The 12,707-nt window shown below is 40.7% G+C and overlaps 1 protein-coding gene across 4 annotated transcripts in view; it reads left to right on the plus strand.

Annotated features, from left to right (window-relative positions):
* Window positions 1-12,707, plus strand: part of COL4A2 (collagen type IV alpha 2 chain) — a 218,390-nt gene that overhangs the window by 159,908 nt on the left and 45,775 nt on the right. For all 4 annotated transcript variants that reach the window (XM_075200005.1, XM_075200006.1, XM_075200003.1 and 1 more), the window contains exons 24-26: window positions 798-870; window positions 4,706-4,812; window positions 5,439-5,622. In XM_075200005.1, coding sequence (XP_075056106.1) covers window positions 798-870; window positions 4,706-4,812; window positions 5,439-5,622 — 364 coding nt within the window. The remainder of the gene's footprint in view (window positions 1-797; window positions 871-4,705; window positions 4,813-5,438; window positions 5,623-12,707) is intronic.

Consider the following 12,707-nt stretch of genomic DNA (forward strand, 5'->3'; position numbering starts at 1 on the left):
GACACAATCTTCTTTTTAAATGATGTGTTCTAATTCGATTTTCAAGTTCATTAATTAAGAGAAACTATTGGCCCATATGACACAAAATGTGGTTAACCAAACTATAAAATTAATTAATTTTTTTTGTAGTTCAAGTTTTACATCACTATTTACAAAGTGTACTGGCCACACACTTTGTTCCATTTACTGTTGTGTCAGTCTCTATATTGAAGATTTCACCAATAGACATTTATTATTTGAACTGAGTTTGCTTCTGCTCAAATCAGACACGCATACTGTCATCCTTTTATGCAGTCAGTTTTTTATACATTATTTTGAATGTAATCATTCGGAGATATAGATATTTGTTATATTTGTTGTTTTCATAATATTAATATTTTTTATAACAACACATAATTTTTAGTATTGGTCTTTCCTTCTTTTTTATATATATATCAAATATTTTTTATATTATTCAATTACTATTGTGGTTTGTTCCCCGGGCGCTCCTTACTTTGTATTTGTTCGGTATCTTTTCACAAGGGGTGGCGCCCTTGAGTAGGTTTGTGACAGGGATCATTTAGTTTATATTATACATATCTCCATTTGGGTTTTGAGCGCTCCAGATTATGTTATTGCTTCCCCTAATAAATCTGTTTGGGCCCAGGGCTGGTCGGGCCCCATTCTGCTGTCAGGTCCTATACTGCTGCTCCTTGTACCCCCCTGATGGCAGCCCTACCTGTAATTCTCCATGCGCCTGTCTATGGGATAATGGACTCTGCTATAATAAATCCTCCTGTTATTAATTTCATTAAAAGGGACTTCCAGGCATCATCGGTCTACCTGGTCCTGTTGGAGAAAAAGGAGACACAGTGTTTGCCACAGAGAAAGGTAATTGTACACAAGCCGTGGATTCCCTCACTGTTCTTTACTAAGTACCTAAAAATCCCAAATAAGCACAAGACAGAACAGACCACATATATTATTTGTTCATCTTTTTGTTGCTCTCACAACTTACTATTAATATAAAAAAAGCTAAAACTTATACCGAAAAATTTATCAAGCAAAGCGTATTACCAGGCCCAGATTCAAACCCACAACTCCTACTCCAGCCATTTTTTTTTGTGATAGTGACTGCACACTCCATTGTGATACCATAGCTCTCTAATAAGAATAATATGATGTTCCTATGTGTGAAGTGCATAAAACTGTTTGTGATACATTGTGGTAACTCGGCTGATCCAACATTTGAATGGCAAAAACTGTGAGCAATAGGGAGAAGTCCTAGTTTGTATTTTGTTTACTTCTGAATCTGTGATGAAATTTGTGAATATGAACAAGTGTATTAGGAGCACCTTTATAGAAAAAAAGATACTTAGAAAGAGACATAGTTAGTTCTGTATATGTGTTTTTCCAACTCTCTACTACACATACTAAGGGGATAGTGAAACTATACATGTAGTTAACAAAACAAAGAACAATACATTTGTATACAAAACATTGCATGATAATGTATGGAGTTCCGTTTGTGCTCTGTTTATAACTGAAATATACAACATGATTTCCCATTTGATTTATTGCAATTAAAATTGAACCACACCAAACAGCTAATCTAGGCTTAGCAGCATTGTATTAATATTTCCTTTATTCTGTCACCATTCATTCTTTTCATATTCAAAAGGAAATAGCTTTCAGGATTCTAAAATATAATTGTTTCCTGTTGAAGCTGCAACAGCTAATTAGCAACCTTCAAATCATCATCAAAAAAGCCATAACACAACTGATTTGATTCACGTATTCTCAACGTTATAGCTTAGTATATCTCATTCATTGAAATGTATTGTGTTTGTCTGACACTGTCTTAATGTACTAGTAAATTCCCACTTTTCCTTCGCATGGAACAGACATTTTGAGGATTAGCAATTAAAATCTGCCTTTCTGGATTTACTATTCAAGCATAGAGCTGGCAACATGTCTATTCTGTGTATGTCATGTTTAATATGGAATACCTGATGGACCTTCAATTATATATATACTTTATAAAGAGAACAAGACTAATTTAGCATAATGCTCAAAATGAAATATGAATATACAAGATGTTTCCTCTAAGTTTTATGTATTATATCAATGGGAAGCATGGAAAGGGTAAAGGTTCAGAAGTGAGGGGGGTCGGGAAATTGGAAAGGCACTTAGCCATCAGAAATTTAGCTACAAACAATATGTGCAACACGTCTGGGGTCAAAGTGGCTCACAGAATTAAAAATCAAACATGAGCAAGGACAAGATTCTTACTCACCATGCACCGCACCCAGCCTGTGGTATCGGGGGGCGGACCGAACATTATGGTCCAATTGCGGAAAGCGGAGCCAAAGCGGATAGGCAACTACGGCTTGCTTGCAAGAGCCACAGGACCCACACCTTATCGAATTGATGGGGTTTGTCATGGAGATAGTATGTAATACTCTCCATGCTTGCGACATGCCCAATGTAATTCTGTAATTCCTGCATAGAGGGAGGATTAGGGTCTTTCCAATGCTATTAGGGATTTGGCAGCTGTCAGTATGTGAGAAATAAGCTTGGTGGAAGGGGCGCTCTCATCAAGTATGGGGTGAGAGAGGAGAAATTTCAACCTGCTGTTCTGACATGGAATTTATAAGAACAGGGACCATGTTCCAGTAAGGAACTACACGAGAGCAGGTCCACCATATATGTAGCATTGTACCCCTCTGGCCGCAGCCCCGCCAGCAGCCCAGAGTGGCTACAGGAAACATTCTAGACAGCTTGTCTGGTGTGTAGTACCACCTATAGTACAATTTGTAGGCCGCCTCCATGATTAGCGTAGAGATTGAGCTCTTGGCAATTTCCTTCCTTACCGCCTCCCAACAAGAGTCATCTGGGGGGGCTCAGATCCTTCTCTCATTCCCATGCATGCCTGCCTGGTTTGGTGAAAGTGGTCTCTATAAGGCCTTTGTAGATCCCAGAAATCGACCCTTTAGTTAATGGGGTATGTAAACACATACGCTCAAAAGAGGTAAGGGTCCTGAGAGCTTCAGGGGGGGCAAAGACATAGCAAAGTGCCAAACCTGGAATTATTCAAAGAAAAGCGAGCGAAAAGGTTCAAACTTACATCAAAGGTCTCACATAGAGGCCCAGCTTCCATTGACACCACTTGTATTCCCGTTTGTAGCCAATGCTTTAATTGCTGTGAGGAGTTACCAGGAGGGAAGTGTGGATTACCCCAGAGGGGAGTCAGAGGTCAAATGAGGGAGGACAATTTGTTCTTAACCCGACAGGAGTCCCATAGGAACAGGCAAAATTTAAGAGACTGGAGGGAGGAGGCCTCTGGTGGTCTGTCTATTTTAGGGAGGCCCCAAAGAGATGCCAATGAAGGGACCCCGGTTAAGTGGGTTTCCAAGTCTACCCAGGCTATAGTCTGGTGGGGAACATAGGTAACCACAACCTGAGATAAATGGGATACCAAGTAATAGAGTTTGAAATCTGGAAACCCCCTACCTCCCATAGACGTGGGTTTCTTAAGCACAGCTACAGAGATTCTAGGGGGCTTGCCATGCCATACAAATTTAAGGAAAGAGGAATGCAAGTCCCGAAAAACAGGTACTTTTGCTGGGAGAGTCTGAAAAAGGTACAGAAGTTTAGGGATCAGGTTCATCTTAACAGCAATGATCCTTCCCAGCCACAATATGATATAGCTCCTCCAAGTCCCTATGTCTTGTTTAATTTTAGTCAGGAGAGGGGGGGAAATTTTCCTGATATTATCTATCAGATGAAGAGGTAATGTAGATTTCCAGATATTTGATCTTGTTTGCCTGCCAGCGTAAAGCAAAGGCAGCCTGTAGGTTGGTCCTGAGGCATGGAGGAGCATGGTCTCTGATTTAGTAAAGTTAATTTTATAACCGGACAGGAGGCCATACTCATCCATGAGTCTATAGAGAGCAGGCAGAGACTCCTGAGGATTCGTGAGGGAGAGAAGTATGTTGTCTGCAAATAGGAAGACCTTAAATTCCCGGGGGCACACCTCCACACCCATTATTATAGCTGTCTGCCGGATCATTGCCACTAAGATCTCCATAACCAGCGCAAAGACTAGGGGCGACAAAGGGCAGCCCTGTCTCGTCCCGTTAGAGATGGAGAGGGCCTCAGATAAAGAGCTGTTGACTAAAACCCTAGCTGTGGGAGAATCGTAAAGGGCAGATCCCCCCGTCAGGAATTCAGTCGAGAAGCCATATGCCTTCAAGACATGATAATTTACATTTTTTTAACACATTGAGTACTGGTTATCTCCACTTTACGGTGAGGTAGAAATCTGTCCATTCTGTGCAGTAAGTAGCACTGTGGAGTACAGTTAAATTAGAGACATCTTCAGATATGCATAGTCTACATCCCTTGCAGCTTAGCTGAGTATCCAATCCAACAACATAAAATCTTTTCTTTGCATATGTAATCAGGCACACTACTTTATGTACCCCACATTCTGTGTGGAACTCCAAATCCGTCCATCCTTTATACTTACTCATACCCCAATCAATGTCATCTTGCAGAGCTAAGTTGTGCTGATCTGTGTGTAAAGAGTAACTCTGGCAAAAAAATAGATGTACGACAAAACAGAAAGGTACAATACTCCTCCGTCATTTTACAGCTTAATGCTTCATCCCATTGTCACAAGAGTGTTGGTACCGGTAATAACTAACCTTTACTGTTTCTAAAGGTGCAAAGGGTGCCCACGGAGACCCTGGTAATCCTGGTGCTGTGGGGTTTGAAGGACTTGCAGGAAAAGATGGAGCACATGGTATTCCTGGCCTTCCCGGTCCTCCTGTGAGTAAACCAAATATTGTAAAACATAGTTAATCACAAAATCTAAACTATGCACTTCAATAGATTACACTCAACGGTGTGTTTGTATTATATATGTGGAAGAAATATTTTATTGTATATGTGGAGGAGATTGGGACAGGTCTCCTAAAACAGAATGGGGATTTGTTTAATTATTTGTGAATACTGTTCATACAGTCACTTATGAAAACACCAAGTATATGCAGCTTATTAGGCTTCGATGTGGTTTGTTCTAAGTAAACACATGATTTTCACTTAGTTGGTTTAATTAGTAGGCTTTTATGTATCAAAAACAAGTCTTTAACTATTAATTCAGACTTTTCATAACAGACTTCTCTTACCGTACTTAAAACACTCCTACAATACAGTGCTAATATTTCTGAAAATAGTGCAAGTAAAAGGTGTTAACTGCCAACAGAAAAAAATCAAATTCTACCTTTTGTCTTTTTAGTTTTTTTTAGTTCAATTTAGAAAATGAAGGTAAATATCAGCGCCACCTATTCCTTTGCAATAGTTTTCGTAAATGCCCTTTGGAAATGCAATTCTTGTGAGTCAGTGCAAGTACATTTTTAAATGCTTATTTAATGCGTACAATCTGTTTGATATAGGGTGACGGTGTTAAAGGAGTAATTGGTGACGCTGGGTTTCCAGGCCCTCCTGGTAATGAAGGACCTAGAGGAGAGACTGGCCGACCAGGTTTAGGGCTTCCAGGTCCAAAGGGTGTACATGGAGCACCCGGGAAGCCAGGACTGAATGGTTTACCAGGAATTCCTGGATTACAAGGTTTACCAGGTATGAACTATACTCATTAACTAATTCATGTGTGGATCAAGGGCATGATTACCATTGGTGTCAACCTTAGGGGTGTGAACCTGTGTGTTTTCCGTGTACTATAACAAGCAGAACCTGTGGCTATAGGAGATAATACAACCTGACTATAATTAGCAATACGTTACCCTATTCAATTATAGGAGATGTTTTGTAATCTCATAATTTTGAAATAAGCAACCAGGACACATACTGTATGTGTCTTGAAATTTAGCTAGAGACAAACACAGGATATCTAGATGGGGGTTTTCAAATGCTTAATTTTGTGACAAAGCAAAAAAAAAATCCCACAATTAGCCTGCAACTCACCAAGCAGCATAGAGGAAACACAATCATCTGTTCAGGCCCCCTCCATAACTCCAATTCCACCAGGGCACCTGTTCCAATGAACCCTGCACCCTCTGATGGTGGACCTGGATAATACTATATATTCATACTATGATTAAATGATAGCACAGACAGCAAATAAGGGCAGAACAGAACTAGATACATACAGGGAAGACCAAATTTACTTTTATGGCCCCCTGGCCCTTGTTTTTGTGCCATATCCGACCCCTTCATGATCACCCAGACTCCTGCAAAATAATAACATTGTAAATGTTCACTATATGTAAATAATATATTATTATTGCAGACATTATACCCTTATTAACATATTATACATTATTACATTATTGCTCTGTCACAGATAATCCCTCTGGGCAGCTGGCTATGAATGCGAGATACTGATCGTGTTGTAATTTACAGGCTTTAATAGAGGGAGATGTTCAACACAGACTCTGGCCACTGGCCAATTAATATTTGGAACTCCACACCATGTCTGTGAATGTCTGCGACTGCAGGCATGACTGGCCAGGGATCATAATAACCAGATCTTATATCCTGCTCAACTTAAACATCCATGTCACTTACAGTCATGACCAAAAGTTTTGAGAATGACACAAGTATTGGTTTTCACAAAGTTTGCTGCTTCAGTGCTTTTAGACCTTTTTGTCAGATGTTGCTTTGGTATACTGAAGTAACATTACAAACATTTCATAAATGTCAAAGGCTTTTATTGACAATAACATTAAGTTTATGCAAAGAGTCAATATTTGCAGTGTTGACCCTTCTTTTTGAAGACCTCTGCAATTCGCCCTGGCATGCTGTCAATCTACGTCTGGGCCACATACTGACTGATGGTCACCCATTCTTGCCTAATCAATGCTTGGAGTTTCTCAGAATTTGTGGGTTTTTGTTTGTCCACCCGTCTCTTGAGGATTGACCACAAGTTCTTAATGGGGTAAAGGTCTGGGGAGTTTCCTAGCCATGGACCCAAAATTTCAAAGTTTTTGTAACCGAGTCACTTACTTATCACTTTTCCCTTATGGCAAGGTGCTCCATCATGCTGGAAAAAACATTGTTCGTCACCCTACTTGGATGGTTGGGAGAAGTTGCTCTTGGAGGATGTTTTGGTACCATTCTTTATTCATGGTTGTGTTCTTGGGCAAAATTGTAAGTGAGCCCACTCCCTTGGCTGAGAAGAATCCCCACACATGAATGGTCTCAGGATGCTTTACTGTTGGGATGACACAGGATTGATGGTAGTGCTCACCTTTCCTTTCCAGATGTCCCAAACAATCTAAAAGGGGATTCAACAGAGAAAATTACTTTACCACAGTCCTCAGCAGTCCAGTCCATGTACCTTTTGCAAAATATCAGTCTGTCCCTGATGTTTTTCCTGGACAGAAGTGGCTTCTTTGCTGGTCTTCTTGATACCAGGCCATCCTCTAAAAGTCTTTGCTTCACAGTGCATGCAGATGCACTTACACCTGCCAGCTGCCATTCCTGATCAATCTCTGCACTGGTGGTGCCTCGATCCCTCAGCTGAATCAACTTCAGGAGACGGTCCTGGCCCTTGCTGGAAGTTTTTGGGCGCCCTGAAGCCTTCTTCACAACTATTGAACCTCTCTCCTTAAAGTTCTTGATGATCTGATAAATGGTTGATTTAGGTGCAATCTTACTAGCAGCAATATCCTTGCCTGTGAAGCCTTTTTTTTGTGCAAAGCAATTATGACTGCACCCAGTGTCGGACTGGGGCATGAAGGGCCCACCGGGGGAATGCAGTGATAGGGGCCCACTACATTGGGGTGTGCCCAACTGTAAGAGTGGGTGTGGTCAGTCAAGGGGGTGGGGTCAGCCCATGGAGGGCAACTTATAGCACTATAGTGTGGTCCTTAAAGAACAAAGTGGACATTGCAAATTAGTGTTTCACATGTATCATGTACAAAAAACTATAGATAAAATATGTATCAATCAATATAAAATATTCTGGAAAGCATTATTATTCGTTGTGTGTCTGTCAATGTGGAATGAGCTGAGTAACGCTGAATTAGTAATACTAAAAGAGTATTTTTGGGAAGGGAGGGAATTTAGTAAGACAGGTATAAAAAAAGCGTTTAATTTGCTATAGGGTGTTGAAAGCTACAACATATTATATATATATATATATATATATATATATATATATATATATATATATATATATATGGTAAATAAGTCTTTATTTTTACTTGTGATCCATCTTATAAGGCTTTAGTGTGTTTAAGCTACATAAGTAAAAATTGCTGTTAAACAAAAAGCTATCATTCCCTACATTTTTTGTAAAAAAATTTATTTTATGCTGCAGTATTATTTTGAAGGACAAGTTTCATTATAAGTGACAGGGAAATGAGGCCTATAAACTTTGTCCAGCTTGTACCATTCTCTCATAACAACAGACTCTGTTATAGCTGTATTGATGAAAGAGACATTAGAGAGAGAAATTAAGTTAATTAAAGTGTGTCAGGATAAATGGGATTGCTGTATTTACTACACTGAAACTTGCCATCTACATTCCAAAATGAAACAGTGAAAGGATTTTTTTTTAATGCTGACAAACACTGACTGATGTTCTCCATATGCAGCCAATGTGTGGAGGACCTGGCCGGGAGGCAGAGATTCTGGAATTGCATTTTCATTTTGTCATTTCCACAATGTAATATTAGCTTTTTAGTCAAGTTTTCTATTTAAAAGATTTGGCAACTGAAAGGAAACACAAACGGGTGTTTTCCCACAGTAACTTAGAAATAAGGGGCCTATTTGTTATGGAGAGCCCCATGTCCTCAATAAATCTGATTTTTTCTTATTGCTTTGATATCAGTTTTTGATATCAGCCTACAGAGGAAGCTTCAGCGCTATAATGTGTAAAATAGTTTCATACCTTAAATATTTTATTTCAAGTAATCTTATAGTTTGGTGATCATTATTATGAAGAAAACAGATGCAATTGATATAAGGGAACAGAGAACCTATTTTTAAAAGTCAGCTTTATTAGAGCAGCTGTGGAAAATGAATTTGCTATGGAACAGAAGGGAAAAGGACCTTCACTTGGCTCTGTGCTTATAATAGTATCTCCTGCTGCTTAAAAATGTTTGTGAGATAAAAAAAAAAATAGCACTGGCAACCTGTGTGGCCGATGAGCTCTTTAATGACATCTATCACATCTGTAGAAGAATCTTGTAAAATATTTTTTTTCGTTTTCAAAAGGGTTTGCTATCTTAGAAAAGTGTATAATGGCAGTGCTACATGATGGCGCATTAAATAAATGTTATTTCCACGTTCATGTCTGTTTCTTTGAGACATATAGCACTATAATCTGTATCACAGGATGATCATAGTATATGCAGCAGAAAATAATACAAGCTGTCTTGTATTGTGTGCCTTCATAATAATTAGCTTTACATTATGCTGCATTACATAGCATTAGAATGTAATTTATGGGCACTCACTTACCTGAAAGCTCCGGCATCCTGCTCCTCTGGGCGGCCGTGATAACAGGAAGACAGCACACTCCTCCTCCCCTGCTGAAGTGTAAAACACACTACCGCACAGGTGCAGAGAGCCCAGACACAGCTCTCTGCACCTGCGCGGTAGTGTGTTTGTTACACTGGAGTCGCAGACGTCTGGGACCGTCGGTGCAGGGCCGTAACTAGAGATTTTAGTGCCCTGGGCGAGAAAGAGCAATGGCGCCCCCCCCCCCCAACCCGATCTTGTTAGGTGTAGGTTGCCTTTCCTAGCCGTGAAAAAAACTCTATATTGCGCCCTCGGAGGTCACACTGCTATCAAATTTACCATAGTCTCTCTCTCTCTCTGTGTGTGTGGGTATGTTAGGGAATACTGTAAGCTCCAATGGGGCCGAGACAGATGTTAGTGAGTTCTCTGTACAGGGCTGCGGAATTAGTGGCCCTGTATAAATAAATGGTGATGATGATGAATTGTAGATAGAACTCTTATTTTATTCAAGTGTATGAACAGAAAATACTTATATAGGTTACTTAAGTAATTCATTTCTTAGAACCCCTCATCTGTTTGGAGAAAGAGCAACACTTTGCAGACATGACACAGTAAATAAGTTTTAGTGACTGCTGCTGTACAGGATGTTTTGATGAAGAGACTGGCCATATCCTAGTTTGTAAGTGGGACAGACTGCTCCATTTCACATGGTCTTCCCATACTGACTGCAGAGGTCAGGTCACAGTGTCATGAATCTCCAGAGTTACAGAGCTATATATCTGCCTAGAACAAAGTAAAGGTATTTAACAGTGACCTCTCTTCCACGCTTCATAAGTCAGACACTGGCATTCTCTGCTTGCATTATAGCGTTATTGGTCTAATCAGAAACATGATAATGGATGGGTTACCTCTCACTGCTAACCTTGTCTAATGAAGAAGCTGGAAGATACGAGTCCATGTAAGAAGTGAATTAACTAAGAAAAGTACAGATACACACAGAAAAGGAGGGGGGAGAGGAAAGAGGGAGAAGAGACATGGTGATAGATAAAGACAGACAGGCAGACACACGGTGAGGGAGGAGTGGAATCAGCAGAAAAGCAGGGGAAGGAGCCGTGCACAATGTAGAGGAGGAGCTGAGAGGTCAGGGGGCGCCTGTGTGATGAGTGGTCGGATGCTGCTTCTATACAGAAGCAGGCAGCATGCGGCCACATATATAGAGATACGGGGGCAATCCTGATTGTGAACGATCCTGCTGGTGTCTCCAGCAAGCTGTACAGCTGGGTATGTTTCACATAGTTGTGCACAGCAAAGAGCGGGCGGCCGTTGCGCCCCCTCGTTACGGCCCTGCGTCGGTGAGGTGCTCCCTGTAAGCTCCGCCCCAAAGCCGGAGGGGCGGGGCTTAATCACAGCCGGGCCTACCGGTGTATAGCCCGGCTGGACGGCAGGCCAGTCTGAGGCTGACTGCACCTGTTTCCTTGCAGGCAACCATGGCTAACAGAGGAAGAACAATGATTTCAAGTGACACCCTCCTTTTAAAGCTATCAGTCTGTTATTGTAACTCAGCATAACAGAGTGATCTCCAGCCTTGTCCTCGTCAACACTCTCACCTGTGTTAACGAGAGAATCAATGACCTGATGTCAGCTGGTCCTTTTGTGGCAGGGTTGAAATGCAGTGGAAATGTTGTTTTAGGGATAAAGTTCATTGTCATGGCAAAGAGGGACTTTAAAATTAATTGCAATTCATTTGATCACTCTTCATGACATTCTGGAGTATATGCAAGTTGCCATCATAAAAACTGAGGCAGCAGACTTTGTGAAAAATAATATTTGTGTCATTCTCAAAACTTTTGGCCATGACTGTACACATGTATTCATGTGGGAGAAAAGCAGTGCATATTGTGGTGTATGGCCAAAAGAGAGGTACAAAAGTAAAAACATTCCATCTACAGCAGAGTGCCTCCACTGCCACTCGTTATTGAGCTCAGACAGGGGTGGGAAACCAAGTGCATGTCTGACGTCATTGTTTCTTTTGTATGCCTGTTATAATAAACCAGTTATATATTCCTATTCTCAGGTACCCTTTTGCTCTGGGTACATAAGGTTTCTGAATTACGGGAAAATAAGTTTTATGAGATGAAGACTTCTAATGGAGAAAAGAATACCAAAATAAATAAATTTAAAAGTAGAAATAAAAAGAAAATTATTCACACTGGCCATCAACCATATTAATGAATTTTAAAGACATGTGTACTTAATTAATTAATATATAGTACACAAATATAGCTACCAAATTGCTTCCCAAATACAGTTTTATTTTAATATTCTGTATATAGTGACAGGAATAGTCTCAAATGTAACAGGCTTTGGTAAGTGACACAGCATTTAGGTGTGACATATGGGTTACCACCAGGTAACTCATAGCTGTTGACATAAATGATCCTCCATTAGCTTCAATAATACTTGCACAAATTAACTTCTACCACCTCACTTCTTGGCCCCTGTCTAAATGTAAAATACAGTCCACATACATCGCATTGCTGAATGCCCTCCTCAGCCAGTCACTGTGATCATTCTGCATGGTTCCAGCCACCTAGGGACAGGTTTCCTTTCTGTTACCATCTAGCCACTGTAGATGTTTTACTTCTCTGTAGCAGAAACAAAGCTTTTTCTGGCACAGTCCAGCTCTGCTGGAAAAAAGCAACCTGTTTCCAACTCATTATACACTGCAGCTCCCTACTGAGGTGTCACTGAGGTGAACTCCCTATTGAGCTGTTGCTGAGTGTGGTCACATGCTTTTTCAGGTCTGTGCTGCTACCAATAGCAGAGTTTGCCTAGACTCTTTATTCTTCCAAATCATAATGAAAAGGATTGGTGCACATAAAGGACCAGAATGATGCTCTGCCCTAAAGTCCTGGAACACATACTCTCCACGTAGTTAAGTGTTTTGCATACTTGCCCATTCTCCCGGTGTGTCCGGGAGACTCACAAATTCTGGGTAGGCCTCCTGGACTCCTGGGAGAGCAGGCAATTCTCCTGCATCCTGCTCACTTCCTAGTGAAGTGTGGCAGATTGGGAGCCTCAATTTACAGTGAATCGCGTCATTATGGCCCCGCCTCTGCTATAAAATGACGCTTTTGTCGCGGGGGTGGGGTCAAAATAACATAATTTGCTGTGCCCCGCCCCCTCCCACCCTCCCAGAGGACAAAAACTAAATGTTGGCAAGTATGGTTTACTGC

The sequence above is a fragment of the Mixophyes fleayi genome, chromosome 2 (assembly GCF_038048845.1).
Source record: "Mixophyes fleayi isolate aMixFle1 chromosome 2, aMixFle1.hap1, whole genome shotgun sequence".
NCBI lineage: Eukaryota > Metazoa > Chordata > Amphibia > Anura > Limnodynastidae > Mixophyes > Mixophyes fleayi.